General features: G+C 41.6%; 2 protein-coding genes across 8 annotated transcripts in view; one reads left to right on the plus strand and one right to left on the minus strand.

Moving 5' to 3' along the window:
* Nucleotides 1–1,401: 1,401 nt before the first annotated feature.
* Nucleotides 1,402–4,614, minus strand: LOC118220898 (F-box only protein 48). Of its 5 annotated transcripts, none has more exons than XM_035405335.1 (3): nucleotides 4,549–4,614; nucleotides 2,483–2,812; nucleotides 1,402–1,955 (listed from the first exon to the last, which is right to left on the minus strand). In XM_035405335.1, the coding sequence occupies exons 2-3, from the start codon at nucleotides 2,780–2,782 to the stop codon at nucleotides 1,794–1,796; spliced, it is 462 nt and encodes a 153-aa protein (XP_035261226.1). In that variant the 5' UTR covers nucleotides 2,783–2,812; nucleotides 4,549–4,614; the 3' UTR covers nucleotides 1,402–1,793. The 5 variants fall into 5 exon arrangements, with proteins under 5 accessions (XP_035261226.1, XP_035261224.1, XP_035261223.1 ...); XM_035405333.1 differs by lacking the exon at nucleotides 4,549–4,614 and adding an exon at nucleotides 4,284–4,471; XM_035405332.1 differs by lacking the exon at nucleotides 4,549–4,614 and adding an exon at nucleotides 3,347–3,447.
* aplf (aprataxin and PNKP like factor) overlaps nucleotides 4,412–17,143 on the plus strand; it is a 31,053-nt gene continuing 18,321 nt past the window's right edge. For 2 of the 3 annotated variants that reach the window (XM_035405328.1, XM_035405329.1), the window contains exons 1-3: nucleotides 4,412–4,534; nucleotides 9,947–10,018; nucleotides 16,039–16,199. In XM_035405328.1, the coding sequence (XP_035261219.1) occupies nucleotides 4,442–4,534; nucleotides 9,947–10,018; nucleotides 16,039–16,199 (326 nt within the window). In that variant the 5' untranslated portion in view covers nucleotides 4,412–4,441. Of the gene's footprint in view, nucleotides 4,535–9,946; nucleotides 10,019–13,242; nucleotides 13,273–16,038; nucleotides 16,200–17,143 lie in introns of those variants that run through there. The other variant, XM_035405330.1, reaches the window with a different exon arrangement.

Here is a 17,143-nt window from a genome sequence, read left to right on the forward strand (position 1 = left end):
GATTACATTTTTTAAAAAAAATTTTTTGTAAGCTTGACGCACCTAAAACTAAGAACAAGGTAAAAAAATTTAGGACAACTTCACCTAACCTGTAGAATGGCCTGCTTTGTGGGAGAAATGAGTGGGCTATTCTGACTTTCTTGAAGTGTACAGTGATCTATAACTCTTTAAAAAACTCTCTAAAACATTTAAAATAATATCCTCAGTTATTCACGCTTCATACATTAATGTATTGCCTATTACACTTCCTCCAACAATCGCATCATGTAACAATTACTCACTACAAGAGACAACTGAACTGAAACAGAAAGAACATACTTTAGTTGCAGAAATCGGGCTCATTTTTTTTCTTCAAATTTGCTCTCCTTTTAGAAACGGGAAACTTAATGTTCGATGATGAGAAACGTGTTGATTTCAGCCACTTCCTGTTACAAAATGATTTACTGTGGCAGGCAGCTCGCATAGCACAGTAAGATCAGTCCATATTGCAGTATAAAATAATAACATTATATTGCATTACATTCATTACATTTACAAGAGCAACATTACATACTGTCAAAAGCTATTTTAACATACTTGGGACAAGTACTGACAAGTACCTATGCAATAAGCCCTAGACTCAACAGCTATACTTAGCACAGACAACTATCCTGTCAATAATAATCAATGTGTTTGCTATCAAATCAAGTGTACTCATGCTAACCGGTGGTCAATGTGATTTGCAGAAGTCTTTGGCGAGACAGTCTGAATAGATGAGTCCCATTTCCGCGTTATAAGATCTCACTGTATGGCCCTGACTGCGTTAAAAAGCTTCTGGGCAGTCAGAACAAATGGTAGACGTGACTAAGAGAAGCTCGACCACACAAGGGAGGGGTGGCCCATACACACTTCAACATTGCGGAACAGGGCGATCTGACTGCAGTCGAGTCATAGGAGTTCAGGAGGTTTTTCAAAGATTTAACAGCAAGCAGCTAAAATATGAACAGATTAACATTGATATCGCAATAAAAAGCTACATTTTTAATGATCAGTGATTAAATTATATTAATTGTGGCAAATGTTCAGTGGAGTTTGAGGTTACCTAATCATTCAAAGAAATATTACTGAAAATATGGGGATTATGTTAAATTAAACTTTACCGGAAACCCGTGATCTTTGACGGCTATATCCGCCTTTTCCTAATGAGAGAAGAAATACTAATCAACAGAATCCCAACTGCATGGCACAAGACTAAACTTTTCCACATTTCCGCCACCTACTGGAAATGCATAGTACTTCATACCAAATTTGTGCAACAAACTCTCACAGTACCTGCATTACTACCTTTTATTTATTTATTTATTTATTTTTATTTTTTTCTGAAACTGGTACAATAATGATTTATTATAACTCAGGGAAAAATGAGTTCAGACCACATCTGTGATTTATTTAGTTCCATTCCTGAGTGAAAAATAATAACTATATCACAATGCACTGCACACTTGCATGACCTCTGTTGACTGGACTTTTTAACTACATACAGGAAATAAGTGACTCAGAGAGGGAGTACATGATTAATCCAGTTTAATCACTGGGATAACTGCAAAGTTTACCAGTTTTCAAAATGTACACTTTAGGGTAAATGTACACAATTTCCACTTGTGCAGTTGCATTATCTCATTTAAACATTTAAAATATAAAAAAATTTAAAATTAAAAGATATAAAATTACAAAATAAATACAATTAAAATAAAATTAAAATATTAAGTGAATTTTATCAGAATATTCTTTGTGCTTCCACAGCAGCATTTACATTATCGCTCCAGCTCCGCTTCCAAGATTTCACCCCAAGTTTCTGCATCCAGCGGGTACATGCTCATGTTCGGTATTTCTTCTGCAGAGCGAATGACGCTAAACCTGCCGCTTAGCCACGCCCTCTTCACGTAACCTTTCCGATAATTACGCACTAGGGTTACCTGAGGAGAAAAAGTAATAAATAAATAAATAAATAACAATAAGGCATGTTATAACTTGTATTTCTGTTTATATTTGTGCACGGTTATTACAGTGTTTTCTTTTAGATTATTTTTTATTTTTATTTCTATAGGCCTACAATTTCCGACTTAAAATCCAAGGTAGTATTGCGGTCTACTGACAGATCTAGCGCCATCTAGTGCCCACTACCAGGAACACTACAGACACAATAATATCATCTTTTGTATTAAATAATAACAATAAAAAATAAAATAAAAACGAATGATGTTTGATTTTTGAACGCAAAGTTACTAGTTCCAGTGTAGTATATTTTTTATTTAAATTTTCGAGCACTCTTTTTCATGGTAGGTTTCGTTTCCTTTAATTACAGTTACCATAATATAACTTTGCCAGAATTGCCAGAAGCACACACACAAAAAAACCCAAAAACAAAACAAAAACAAGACTACTGTACAGCAAAGCCATTTCACGTTTATATGTAGCATAACCCGATCTTCTCATGGCCCACCTTCCAAGAGAAGCCGTCTCCGCGGTCACTGTCAATCTCTTTCTGACAGACAGCTCGCACGGTCAGGCAGTGATTCCTCCACAGATAATCGTTTTTTTCGATAATGTCGTTCCACAATTTGCAGGTGACTGTAGCGCTGCAAAGGCTCTGGATGTCCAGTTGGCTAAAAATGTTCACACTCATTTCCATCGGCAGCGTCTCGGCAAAGTTGTGACCAGATGCTTCTTTACCGGCTATCACGGTGGAGCTTCCTTCAAAGAAATAATTTGCGTTCGGGTTCCTTTTGGAGACATGCTGCATAGCTCGGCGACCCCGACACGTTGATCCCTTCTGCCAAGTAAAAGATAAAACCAAGTCAGGAAATGGCATACCGATTTACACAGGTCCACGTCTTATGATGCATAAAAATCATGTTCCTATTTGAAGTTGCGGTATGTATCGATTCGTCAAAAACAACAACAAAACAAAAGCCACAATTCGTCACGAAATGACAATTCGACACGTCACTACTCCTGCTACCTTAAAAGCTAGTCGACTGTGCTCAAGTAACGTTACTTAGCTACAGATTTTACGAACTGTAAGCAAACAGAATGAAGGTTTGTTAGTCAACGCATTTAGCTATCGACATATTAAAGCTATAGCAGGCTACAGTAGCTGAGTGGCTTACTCAGCTGCTGCCAGCCAAAATAAGTATTGGTGCGCCCTTAAATTAGCTAGACTAGACTGTTTCTGTTTCAGTATCTTTCTTGAAAACTGTACTTCACGCTGTATTTCTTTACGTAGTTGGCAATATGGTTATGACACTTCCACCTGGCTTTGTGCCTACACTTACATGTAGCTTATACAAAGTAAGAAAATCGCTACCTCGGTTCCAAGTGGACTCGCCTGACAGCGGAGGATTTAAATGTCTCAATTCAAAGTTGTTTGTTGACAATGACGTAAAGACGTGTGACGTAATACGCATAACCGTCCGGCGCATGTGCAGTGTCCTTAAACTCATTGGTCCGTGGATGTGCAATTTAGCACTGAGCCTTGATCGTATTTTTATACGGTCTGTGGCCTTGATGAACTTCGGGGTTTCTTGGCTTACTTTCCTTAGTTATGGTTCAGTTATATATAATCAGAGAAAATACAAATAATTATAATGTGCATTCAAAATACTGTTCAACACCCCCCCCCCCACGCAAGGCTGAGCTAAATATCACACCCATAATGACACCACGGCGCATGCGTCTGGCATCGTTTACCCGGAAGGTTGAAAATTCAAGTTATCCTTTGATTATTCACGGAAAATCCACTGATTGATATTTCAATTGCACTGCATAACAGTTTAAGCGAAGAACAACATTTTGTCATCATATGCATATAGTTTGATCCTCTTTAAACGCATGTACTTTGTTAAATAGAATAGTTTAGAATCTTGCAACGTGACTTCCTTGCTACAGGATTTCTTGCTACCAACTCATATTATTAAGCAACACTAAAGGTAATTAATTGATTCGAATAATCATAAAAAATAACGAGGTATCCGTTTACAGCTTGCTTATTCATTTTCAACTATTTCACCATGCAGCTAGCAGCTTCTGTATCCAGTTTCTGACTTGCTAGCTATTCACTGAAAACGTCTTGTATTTAGCTGTAATTTTTAAAGAAATGTTATGCATACCTTAACTACTTTGTAAAACGTTTTTGAGTTTAAGCTAATTTGCGAACTCCAGAGACTTCGCTAACGTCTAACTTGCACTGTGCACTTATTGCGAGTGTGTATAGGGTGCTGTATAACTACATAACGTTAACTTACCAAAAGTTAGACAATGATTCTTTGCTAGCTAGCATTGGCCACTTAAAGTTAGATATCATTACACAATACAATCCTCCGTCTGATGTAGCTGATTCATAGTATCCGGTCCAAGTATTAGCTAGCGGTATTCTAACGTAAATCTCCACGAACATACTGGCATGTCCAGTTTTGAGCTGGAGCCTGTGGACGGTGGTGCTTCGATACCACTGCCTGAGGGAGAAACTCAAATTGGAAGAGGTCCATTTCTCGGGGTGAGTATAGCTACCTGGATGGTGACAACAAGAGTCGCCTATTTCAAGTCACCCACCCCCTAATTTCGTATTAAAGGTTGAAAGACTAATTGTGACGCAAAAGTGTAATGACGTTGGATTATGCAACATGTCTGGGGTCGCCGATGCGCTGTATTTACACCGGATTTAGTTCCTGTAAAACACAACCAATATTGCACAGCAGCACATATTGTTTACACATAAATTATCTTGAATCTCCAGATAGGAGACAGCAACTGCCCAGCCCTGCTGTACTTTAAATCAGCACAGGTAATTGACATAATTCCAGTATAATATATATTAAATCCTATAACGCTCGCATGTCTTGATATTCGTTCCAGTGTGTGTGTGTGTGCGCGTGTGTGTATGTGTGAAAGTATGTAAACTCAAGTTATGTTTACTAATTCTCCCCAGATTTGTTACTGGTGTGAATAACTCTGAACAATAAAGTGAGTAAAATTCTGATTTTTTTCAGCTATTGGTGTGAAATCTGCTTGATAAAATAGCAGAGGAATTATAGGCAGTAATCAGAGTGAATACTGAGCTGCCAGGAATTTAGCTGGCCAGACAGATTGTAGTCAGCAGCCACAGGTCATCATTTAGTTTTCTGCAAATGTATTTTGCTTGCAATATATGGTCAGAAAACCTATGGGACTGTCCCACAATTGAAAGTGATTTTTCCCAACTGGACAGTATGTTCCTCTGTTTATCTCCCATTACATATTCCACCCAACCATGTTGCTTCCTGGGGGGCATCACCCAGGTCTGAAGGCCTAATGAAAGCACGCACGTGTGTTTTATTCCTTTTTTTGTAGCAGTGTTGAACCTCCAGGTGTCACTCTAACATAAATCCCACAGACCTGATACTTTGGTAATTCTTTTAAGTTTTAACTTTCCCTCCAGAGTCACAGAAATTTAAGAACATTTTGTGAGCAACAGTTTGCCACAAATGAAGGGCGATTCATTAAGTGTTTATTTTGGTGAATCAGTAACGCTTGTACTGAAATGTGTGAGTCTAATATTCTTTCTTTTTTTGTATAAAAATAGTGACTGCGTTTGTTTGTAATGGTGGACGGCGAGGGGGTAGACCGGAGGAATAGCTCAAGCTAGGGTGTCTCTTTCTTTCTCTCTCCCTCTCTCTCCCTCCCTCTCTCTGTCTCTCTCCCTCTCTCTGTTTGTCTGTCGGTCTGTCTGTCTCTCTCTGTCACTCTCAATCTGTCTATCTCTCTGTTAAGCAGAGACCTTTTCCTTTGAATGTATTTTCTTGTTTTTTAGTTTTTTTTTCCCTCCCATGGAATGCACTTGTGGGTCACGTCCGAGCTCCAGCCAAACAGTAGCTGTAACAGCAGCTTCTCTGCTGCTGGTTTCAAACCATGGCCCTCGCTGGGGCTTCTCCTCATAGCAAGCGATACCTCTGTGAGCTAAAGTGAGCTGAAGACTAGGGATCCCAAGCCCAGGGAGGTAGTCCTTCCCCTACAGCTTCTTCTGGGGTGATGTCATATTCTGCGGCGCTGTCTCCGATCTCTGAGATTTGCTATACTGGCATGGCGTCCACCATTAGTCTGGGTATTACTGTTTACAGCACTTTCTCCATCGAGAGACTAGAGGAGGAGTGGTGTCAGGAACACCGCACTCGATGCGCGAACCACACATTTTAACCTTCCATTTGATCTTTTTTAAGTCCGTAATGTGCCTGGGCATCCAGGTCCCGCACCATCCTCTGTGGGAATATTAATGGCATTATAATTAGAAGGGAGAGCTCACAGCCCTCCGGATTTCTCTTCCGCGACCTGACAGTTTAATGCCAGGGGAAGAAGGGAACTCTTTTTTTTTATTTGGGGGGATCTATGATGACAGGCCGTCTCAGTTCGGTGGTATCCCAGCTGACAGCTCCCAGGCTGTGGGTTACCCCCCCCCCCCCCCCCATCGCTTCCGAATCCCTCCTACACTCAGCGGAGGAGGTTGTGAGGTTCGATGTCACCCGGAGGTTTATGTGCAGCCATGCAGGGTGATCAAAACCGCACCCGGGCCAAGATCGAGACACCGCGCGCACTTAAAATTAACGACCGCAGACCGCTGAGCTTCTCTCTAAAGGCAGCCCAGGGGCGGGTCACTGAAGCATTTCTGAGGTACATTAAATGATGGGGAAAAGAAAGTGTACAAAGATGCTCTACTTGAGGGTGACATCACTTCAGAAAAGGGGAAGAGTGTTTGTTTGACACTGCTAAGAGCCAGGAGAGGGAAGAAAGGTTCAGCCTCTGGGGATTTAAATCTGGCCCACCTGCACTCGTTAAGCACATACGGTCCTCTGTGTTAGACCAGCTTCTTTTAAATAACACTTTAATAGTTTATTTTCCATATACATAAAATTATATAAAGGTTTCTTTTGCAAAAAAGGACCTACCTATTTGTTTGGCTGATATAGTTGTGGTGGTAGAGGTGGCATGAGGTAGAGTAGTTAGCTTCAGTTTGACATGAGAAGGGTACAGGCTGGTATGGCTGCTTTGCTTCAGCAGTTTGATATGAGAAGGGTATAGGGTGGTATGGCTGCTGGCTTTTTGGAGTGTTCAGAATGCTTTTCAGAATCGGCTTTCTGAAATAATTTATATGCAAGGTAGGGAGCGGAGGCGTGAGTCTAAAAAAATATAAAATAAACATGCTGTCTGAACTGAAATAAAAAGGTGCGCCTTATAGTCCCAAGTGTAGAAGTAGCTTTTTATGAAAACAAATCAAAACAAAAAGTGATGCTAGTGTTGCCTGCCGATGACTGACATGTGCTTGCGATACTGTTCTTTTCTCTGCATGTGGTTGGCAACGCGGCTCCAGCCTTTTCTGGTATTTTGTGTGAAATAGCATTACATTTTAGACACCAAACTCCCTCCTACATGGTAACGTGGTTTGTTGGAAATTCTCAGGGTTCTCTAGTGTGCTTTAGAAATGTACTGGCAACTAAAGCAGTGGTTCCCAAACTCGGTCCTGGGTGACCCCGTGTACACTGGTTTTTCGTTCCAACCACAGTTGCAATCCCAGAATTTTAAAAAGTTGTTAATTTTTCTTGCTTACGTGCTTTTCATGTTTAGAGGGATTATTTACCATCCTAAACTACTTCAGAAATCGCTATAAGATTTTAACAGCTTGTTAAAATTGTGACATTGCAATTGTGGTTTGAACAAAACCCAACATACAAAGTGGTCCCCCAGGGCTGAGTTTGGCAATCACTGATTTAAACGGTTTTGTATACATGTATGTCCTCGAGCAAGCTCTTTTGGCAGCATGCTAGATCGATGTTTGGGTTTGAGAAGACTCATAAAACCAGCAGCGAATGTGACTGTATTCCGTCTAATCTCTTGTGCAGTTGGGAGAAGCTGGTACCCATGGTAACCCTTTATCTCCGCGCTGACGGTTTTATCAGCATTCCGAGCAGAGGCGTGGTGGTGTTCAATAAACCGGTGGTATGGAATTCTGTCTCAGCGTGATGGTTCTTCAAACACCGAGATTTGCCGGTGCTCTGCCGGGACCCTGCAAAGCTACCCTCGTGGTTTAAAATGGATACGGGCGGATGTGGAGGTAGCTTCGAGCCTCAGACGGAATGCCGAAAAGAACGCAATAAAAAAAAACAAAAAAAACTTTGCGAGTTATGATACGTGTTGTAATTGAGGCCTGCTCGTTTTTGTCTCTGCCGTTGCGAATGTGGATTGGCAGACTGCGTTCGGTGAAAGATTGACTGGGAGACCAGATTCCCTGCTGCCAGTGGGACAGAAGCTGGTGAGGCTCAGATGTGCGTTAGACAAAACATTTCCCACTACTGTTACGGGACAGTTTGTTTGAATTGGGCTGCCTCAGAAAGCCTGCCATGGACTCACTGTTAAAAAGTGACTTGCTTTTGAAAGTACACCCCTCTACAGTTACGGGACAGTTTGTTTGAATTGGACTACCTCCGAAAGAATGCCGTAGTCTCCATGATAAAAGTGACTCTCCGTAAAAAGTACACTCCTGAACTTCAAAAGTATGGTTTCTGGAGAGGCTGTTAAAGCTACCAATGGTGTTGCTTACATTTGCTTTGCTTCCCTTTGCTAAGTGTTGAAACAGCCTTGAAAAGCCAATTTGTTCCGACATAACTTAAATTGCCCATGGTTCATATCTTACTTTACTTTCACATGACTGAGAAAAGTGTGAACTAGGGTGATTGTATATTTATTTATTTGTTTCCCAAATGTTGCAAAAACTCAAAACTGAGTACATACAAACCACATTTAAAAAGAATTCTTTCATTTATTTAATGAAAAATAGAGTGAAGTAGTCACCACATAGTTTCTACAAGCACGCCATGATCAAAGGAAATTCCAGAAGTTGTTTTTGCTCTCTTGGAGAAATTTTGGCAGGCCGGCCACTTCTGGTGAAGACTGACCACTGTTCCAGGTGTTCTCCATTTGGATCTCACTGAGGTTCGGTGGAGTCACAAGGCCTTAGAAATGGCTTTGTAACCCTTTCCAGACTGATATATTTCAAAAAAGGGAAAGAACAATTTCAACAACTTTTTATGTCTGGTGTAAGAAGATGATACTAACTGTCCAACATGGTGGTGGTAGTGTGATGGTGTGGGGATGCTTTGCTGCCTAAGGACTTGGACGACTTGGCATTATTGAAGGAACCATGAATTCTGCCCTGTGCCAGAAAATTCTTAAGGAGAATGTCCGGTCATCTGTCCGTGAGCTGACGTGAAGCATTTTGGGTTATTCGACACACGAAAGCAAGTCCACATCTGAATGGCTTAAAAGAAACAAAATTAAAGTTTTGGAGTGGTCTAGTCAAAGTCCTGACTTCCCTCCAATAGAGATGATGTGGCATGACCTGAAACTTACAGGTCATGCTAAAAAAAACCCCACCAATTTGTCTGAAATAAATTGGTTATGCAAAGAGTGGGCAAACATTTCTCCACAGCGATGTGAATGTGACATCAAATTATAGGAAGCATTTGGTTGCAGTTGTTGTTGCTAAAGGATGGTGCAACCAGTTATTACATTTAAGGGGGAAATTACTTTTCCACATTGGTGATATGGGTGTTTGATAACTGTTTTCATTTAGAAATGTAATAATAATTTTAAAAATGTGTTCTGTGTTTACTCAGGATCCCTTTGTCCAATATTACAATTTGTCTAAAGATCTGAAACCATTCAGTGTGGCAAATATGCATGTAATAGAGGAAATAAGGAAGGTGGCAAATGTTATTTCACGACACTGTATGCTAAGTGATTGTAATATCTTTAGGCTGCTTGTTAGTGGTGGGGGGTTGATTTGGTTTGATGAGGGCTAGCAGCGTTGTCCTGTTTGGCCCTAAGAGTGTACACTGCTTGTGCAGGACCTAATCTTGCCATGCCCTGGGCTCTGTTTCAGGTCAGTGATAAAAGGGTGTCCAGACATCATGGCCTGCTGGCGATCGTGGACGGTCAGCTGCGAATCAAACCTGTAAGTGGCCCTTGATTGGCTTGTTTTTTTTATTTTCAAATGTCTTATTATCTCTGTTTTTAATCCTTTTAAATTTACCTCATTGGTTGGGCTCTTATTCCCGAATTCTCACTCCAGGTGAGGATACCAGTGCACATACAACCAGATCTGAGAATTTATACGTGTTCGGGATTTTCATTCGCACTGTTTCAGACTTAGATTTTAGCAATTAATTCTTCTGTCAGATAGATAAACCTTGCTCTGTATCTGTTTATAGAACTTTTTGTGACTTTTTGTTAGTCAAGCGTTTTGAATTGGTTTCCCCGCCACCTTTGGAAACTTAAATCGCCTTGTGTGGAAAGATTCGTTTTAAGCATTTTGATTTCAAATAAAGTAGTGCCAATCTTTTTGAAACTTATGAGACTAGTGCACAATCCTCAATCCTAAATCTTTGTCAACTTTTAACTGGCGTTCTAATTTATGAATTTCCAAACCTATAGGCTATGTGGCATTCAGAACGGTGGTGAACCGGATTGGTCTGAAAAGCTGTCACTGGGTTTTTACTTTCTTTTGTCTTTGTTATTTTCGTTTGTTTTTTTTGTTTATTGTTTTTGCTCTGAGCCCGTGAGGGGGATGGGTGGAGGCGTCTGTTTGTTTGTTCTCCCGTTGGTGTGGGTGCGCTCTCTCTCTCTCTCTCTCTCTCTCTTTCTCTTTCTCTCTCTCTATCTCTATCTCACACCCGAAACTGCCGCATCTCCCTCCCAGGGGCGTCGCACTGGCGCGTGACACTGTGCTATTACCCTTTTCCACGGTCCCGGGACGTGCGGCTCAACGCTGTGGCTCAGGAACATTTATCATCGCGGCAAAGACCGAAGTCACCAATTATCTCGGGCCTCGCTGCGGAATAAATTCTGTCTGCTAACACTGCAGAAATACAACTGGACTGGCCAGCCGAACTGCAGACGAAATAAATCTGCATCCGGGTAGAAAGGTTCCCGTTCGGTATGCTAATGGGTTTTGGAACGCGCAAAAAGGCCGTTCGGCGTCTGCGCGCTCGCCGATAAAACCGATGACTGAATGATTCTGCGTTGTAATGACGCGCTGAGCTCCTGGCAACTGCGCAGAACGACTGTGAGATCCAGATATCGCCCGCACAGGGGTGACTTGGCCTCGGCATAACTGAAATTAATAAACGCTTTCTGTCTTCAGCTTGGCGAGGTCCAAAGCCTGTTCACATTCGGTGGACATTCGGTGTTTTACATGCTAAGTATTATTGCTACTTGTATTCAGCTTCATATTAATGCTTTTAAATAATAATTAAGCCGGCAAATTAGTTGGTAGTATGAGGCGTATATAATTCAGATGTTTTTAGTTTTTTTTTTTTACTCATAAGAAATATTTAATCATGGTTATTTTTGTGAGATGTTCTTCTTTCATAGTTATAAGACACCAGCCATGGTTTTAGAAAATATGACATGGTAAACGGACTGCATTTATATAGCGCTTTTATCCAAAGCGCTTTACAATTGATGCCTCTCACTCACCAGAGCAGTTAGGGGTTAGTTGTCTTGCTCAGGGACACTTTGACACGCCCAGGGCAGGGATTGAACCGGCAACCCTCCGACTGCCAGACAACCGCTCTTACCTCCTGAGCTATGTCGCCCCTTACATGATGTCATGTATTGTTTTTTAAAAAGCTGTTGAGCAGTCGTGACTGCAGAGCACCAGGGCTTCACAGGCTAGAGCCGATTGGCCAGTAGCACTGTAGAACTGGGTGAGTGAAACCATAAAGATTGACCTTCAGTTCACCGTTATTTTTCTTTTCTTTTGAGAAACAGCAAAATTTAAGTTCTTTGTAATTATTTGGGCTTTTCAAAATGGCACCCATGACAGTCATTTTTAAGATCTTGTTTCATGCAATTGTATGGTTGGAGAACCTGCTGAGGACAAGTTTGAAAGCACAATAAACCCATATTTCCAGGATTCAGGGTTAGTTCTGTCTTGGGGTTGAGGATACAAATATAAAGAAATCCACCCTTGTCTTGTAATAAAGAGGTAATCCAGTTCATTGAAAACACTTCATACTGGATCCAGTTATAAGGCTCTTTCTTCCTGCAGAAAGAGCAGGCCGGCTAAGTAAGTCAACACTGTACAAAAAAAGCAATATTTACAGCAATCCGTTATACCCCTCCAGAGAAGCAGTGTGCAGACGTTTGTGTGTATGTGTGTGTGTGCGCGTGTGTGTGAGCGTGTGCATGTGTGTGTGCGTGCGTGCGTGCATCCATATGTGTGTGTGCGCATGTGCGTACTTGCGTGTGTGTGTGTGTGTGAGAGAGAAAGAGAGTGTGTGTGTGCGCTGTGCATGTCAGTACCAAGGACAACCACCTCATTAGGCAGAAAAGTGAACCTCCGTTTCCCGCAGACCAGCTGCATGCTGCCGCTCGCCCTCCTCGCTTTGCGCTGGGGGCCTGTAGGAGTTGAGCTCGGGCTTGGCCTGTGATTGATGTGCTGGCGTCTGACTCACTCAGTTACTCAGCCAGCCCTTTTCGGTAAAATGGAAAAATGGAAAATAGCGAGCAACGCAGCGCAGGATTCTTGCAAAACGCATGCTTAAAAAGCAACATTACAGGTTTTTACTTGAAACAGCAGGTTGAAATTCTCCCTCCGAAAAAAGGGGAAAAAGCGCTATACTGTAAATTGCTCAATGTACTTGGATTTGGATTATCTCTGATTATTGATCTATACAAATGGACATTTGGGTTTGATTGTTTTTCTCTTTCTCCTCAGCAAAGCAAAAGCATCCACTGGATCACTTTGAGTTTGCTGTTTTTATTTTTATTTTGACATCATATTTCAGGAGAAGCCAAGCTGAGCCTGAACTCCCTAGTGAACAACAAAACAACAAAACCATCTCTCTCTCTCTCTCTCTCTCTCTCTCTCTATATATATATATATATATATAATTTATAAATGCAACCGTTATCTCTCCATTTTTCAGTCTGCTGTATGTGCTCATTAAAGGGGACTCATGATGTCATTTGATCCACTTCAGACGGTAGATCTAACAACAAAGCATGGCTCACTCCTCTTAAGGAGAAAATGCAGTTTGGTAAAGAACACTTCACGCAAATGAATTGTCCTGTGTGAGTGTCTGTAACACTTCATCTTAAAAAGATCTCATTTTACTAAATTTCTGTTCTTTACCAAAATCAAAAGAGGACACAGACGTTTGATGGCGAGTGAGAAGAAGTGCTGCGCACATGTGGTCTTATCAGGTGTGTCCTTTTAACCCCCACTGTATCGTGTGTTAAACGATGCTATTAGCAGACAATGGAATTTACAGAAATGATGTAGAATTGTATTTGGAAAGAACATTAAAGGTGTAGCATGTCGATATGGAGAAAGGAGCGAGAGAGAGGTGGATTATGGGGGGAGGGGGGCACGTTCCAGTTCTTGTGTAGTTCATGAGATAGGATCATATTCAGCCACATTGTTTTGACAAGTTGGGTTTTTATTTTGTTTTTTAATTGGTTTCTGCTTTCTTTTTACAGGAAAGGAAGGGTGCTGATTGGCCTTAACCTTTCTGTTGATACAGCCTACGATTATTAGTTAGGTTAGATTTGTTTGGCTTAGACTGCTTTACATTTTGGGATGTGTCCAAGCGTTTGATTGTTAAATTAATGCAGTTTGGACTCGGGTGGTTATTAGGATTAACTTATGTAATACAAATAGACTGGTTGAATATGTTTTATTCAAACCATTGCAGCAGTCTATGATGAGTTTGAGCAAGAATTTAAAAGCAAGAGAACATGTGAGAAGACTGGTTGTGCTCATGCTTTTATGAATGCCCTTCTGGATGATGTATAAATCATGTAGTTTTGTAGCTCTCTATTTGTTTCTATTTGAATTGAGTCTACCCCCCCGCCTTCCCCCGCCCACTTCATTATCATTAAGTGACTACAGTTGAGAAGAGCTGCTTTCAGGATCTGAATCCAAACACCAATTAGTGTCGAAGACAGTGGCAAGGTCACCCCCCTGCACTGTAAAAGCATTTACGAGTTTGCCTTGTCAGTAGGAAAAAAACTGCAGACGGCAACCTTTTCCTCATTTCTGCTTGCCCTTTGAAGAAAATATTGCGTCAGGGGAAGTGACTGGGGAATGTTATTTGACACACATGACATTATGGAAGCAAAGTTAATTAATTGTACCATTTCCAGTTATATTCATGGTGGTACCACTAACAGAGTTATGACTTCAGTGAAGTAGCCATCATATTGATGTTTTTATTCATTTTTTTTATTTTATTGAGGCAGCATGAATGTGTTCAGTAGTGCCTGCAGTTGATAGTGGCTGTACTAATACCAGAGCAATCTCAAGCCCGTGACGGGTTCAGTCCAGTTGGGCGGTACCTGGCTCGTGCTGTGAGAGGGATTTGGCGGCAATGCTGTTGGTGCAGCGCCCGGTGCAGTGTGTGCGCACGTCATGTTACGGTACATTTATTTTCATTGCAACCCTGTAAATGCGGTTATGTACCGAGGTCTTTGGCAAATCAGAACTAAAAAGGTCAGCCTGGACACAATATTAAACGGCACGTAAGATATTTTGTTTTGACAGTTTCAGAAGAAGCGGGGCTAAGAGCGTCCTTAATGAAAGCAAGACGCACTGCTGATATTTCCACTTAGCGAGTGAATTTTCTTGGCTCGTTTGCAACGTAACAAGCGAGTCCTTCGGGTTGTTCCCACGACCGAGGACAGTACGACAGTGTTGCGTTAGTCTTTTTAGCCACATTTGGAGCGAGGCGAGTATGGGGGGAATGTTATGTTAACACTCGGGTTAGAAAAAGATGAAACTACTGCAGTCCTGGTACAGAGTTCTACATTTTATCCATTAAGAGGCGTTTACAGTTTAGATGGGGGTTTTGACCCTGCGATTTCTACATCATTACAATTATTTTCATCAGGCTGATTGTAGATGAAAATGCGTTACGGGTCCATTTAAAATTCTTTAACTGTGTAGAGCAGGGGTCCTCAATCTTATCCAGAAAGGGCCGGTGTGGGTGCAGGCTTTTGTTCCAACCAAGCAGTTACGCACCAGATTCTACTAATCAAGAGCCTTTGCAAAGACTCTAGTGGTTGATTAGTTGCCCCAAGCAGCTATGTGCAGTCATGTGACCAGCTGTCATCACCAGTATTTTCATAGGTTGAATGTACGTAATTGTTGTAGTCATAAACTACTGTCCTATAAAGTGTGTGTTCAGATGCTCATAACTCAATGCTGGCTGGGTAAAATGCTGTATATTGCCTACTAGATTAATGCTAGATGAATTACCAATGCGGTGGTCTTATTTTTCTTGTTGACTCTAATTTAGCTGCACACTTGGCTGAATGGTTTTGTTTACCGTTGACTTAGTTGTTTGGGAGAGCTCAGTTACATTAGATTAAGGGCATTTATCAGATGCTGTTATCCAGAGCTAGTTGCTTTTTTATTTATTTACTTTTCATAGTATCCATTTATTCAGCCACATATATATGCAGGTTAAGTACCTTGCTCAAGGGTACAAGGGCAGTGTTCTTCTGTTTCTTGTTAAAATTGCGTGAAGGAGGTTTTTATTTTGGTAATGCTAGTTGCAACGGTTTTCCCTCTTTGTTTGGGAAATGCAAGAACCAGTTCTAATTCAGATGGGGAACGCATCTGTGTTTTCGTGCCTTTGTCGGACAGATGATAATCCAAGCCGCATCTGATTTGTCCTTTCATCTTTCTGTATTTGCTTCTTCGCATCTGTTGTGTATTCCACTTCATTTTTGCTGCAAAAAAAAAAAAAAAAAATTTGGCTTTGTAAGTCGCTGTCAGAGTCTCACGGCGCATTTTCTCAAAGACACATCGCTAATTAGATTCATTTATCTGCGTCTTAATTGGAAAAAAGAGAAGAGGAGCTACGTGCATTTTGAATGGGAAGAACCAGTGCCATAACAGTATCCGGTTTCACTGCCCAATCCTAGTCTTAACGTCGCTGTCCTCTCTCTCTCTGTCTTTCTCCCCAGACCCATCAGAACCCCTGCTTTTATCAGCCCTCTCTGGGGGACCCCCCGGAACCCCTGGAGAAAGACAGGTGGCACCCCCTGCGCCCCGGGAACCTGTTTTCTCTCCTCCCTGGGAAGTACACCTACAGGGTGGCGTCCGTCAACACTGAGGACACTCAGAGGTACCTACGCTCTCTTCCACTCAATGACCTAGGGGCGGCAGTGTAGTGTAATGGGCTAGGAGCTGGTCTTGTAACCTAATGGTTGCAGGTTTGATTCCCCGGTGCGGGCACTGCCGCTGTACCCCTGGAGCAAGGCACTTAACCGGTATTGCTTTGGAATACATCCAGATGCTATGTGTAAGCCGCTCTGGATAAGAGCGTCTGCTAAATGCCTGTGATTGCCTGTAATGCCTAAGTGTGACCTCACCTGCAGCGTTTCCAGGACAACCACAAGGATTTGATAAGCTGCAGGGCAAGACGTGTTTTGGCATAAGCAGAGACTCCTGAGATTTCCTTGATGTGCTCTTGACATTTAACTAGAGCAAAAACCTGAAAGTGTTTTCTGAAAAACAGGGACGTTGCTAGGATTTGAGGACAGTGGGGACTTCCTTACACCGAACAAGATTTTTGTATAGAAAATGAGCAAAACTATAATCCTTGTGAGTAGTCGAGACAAACATCGAAAATTGGTCCCTTAAATGGTGATGTAGTTTTACCACCTACCGCACAAGACATTGGCAACCATTTTATCAGCAAGAGAGTGTCAACTGTGGGACACGTAAGCCACATCTGCTGTGTATTACCAAATGGTCTATATCATCTGAAAAATCATCATCTGAAAAAATGGACTGAAAGCTGTCTAATGAGCCAAGCTACATAACAACGCACCCTCAAGTCTCTTACTTTTCAATGACATACAACGCCGACAGAAACTTTTAAATATGGACAGTGCATGGCCAGTGTATGGACTTCCTGGCAAGTTCGATATATCGTTAGCTTGCTAGCTCACTCGCTGGCTGGCGGATTTGGAACGTTCTGTCCGAAACAACTGATACTGTTTAACATAATACCCCGTCTTGGATTAGTGACCGCTCAATTAAACACGAATTGCATACAGTAGTATC

This window comes from Anguilla anguilla, chromosome 2 (assembly GCF_013347855.1).
Source record: "Anguilla anguilla isolate fAngAng1 chromosome 2, fAngAng1.pri, whole genome shotgun sequence".
In the NCBI taxonomy this organism is placed as follows: domain Eukaryota; kingdom Metazoa; phylum Chordata; class Actinopteri; order Anguilliformes; family Anguillidae; genus Anguilla; species Anguilla anguilla.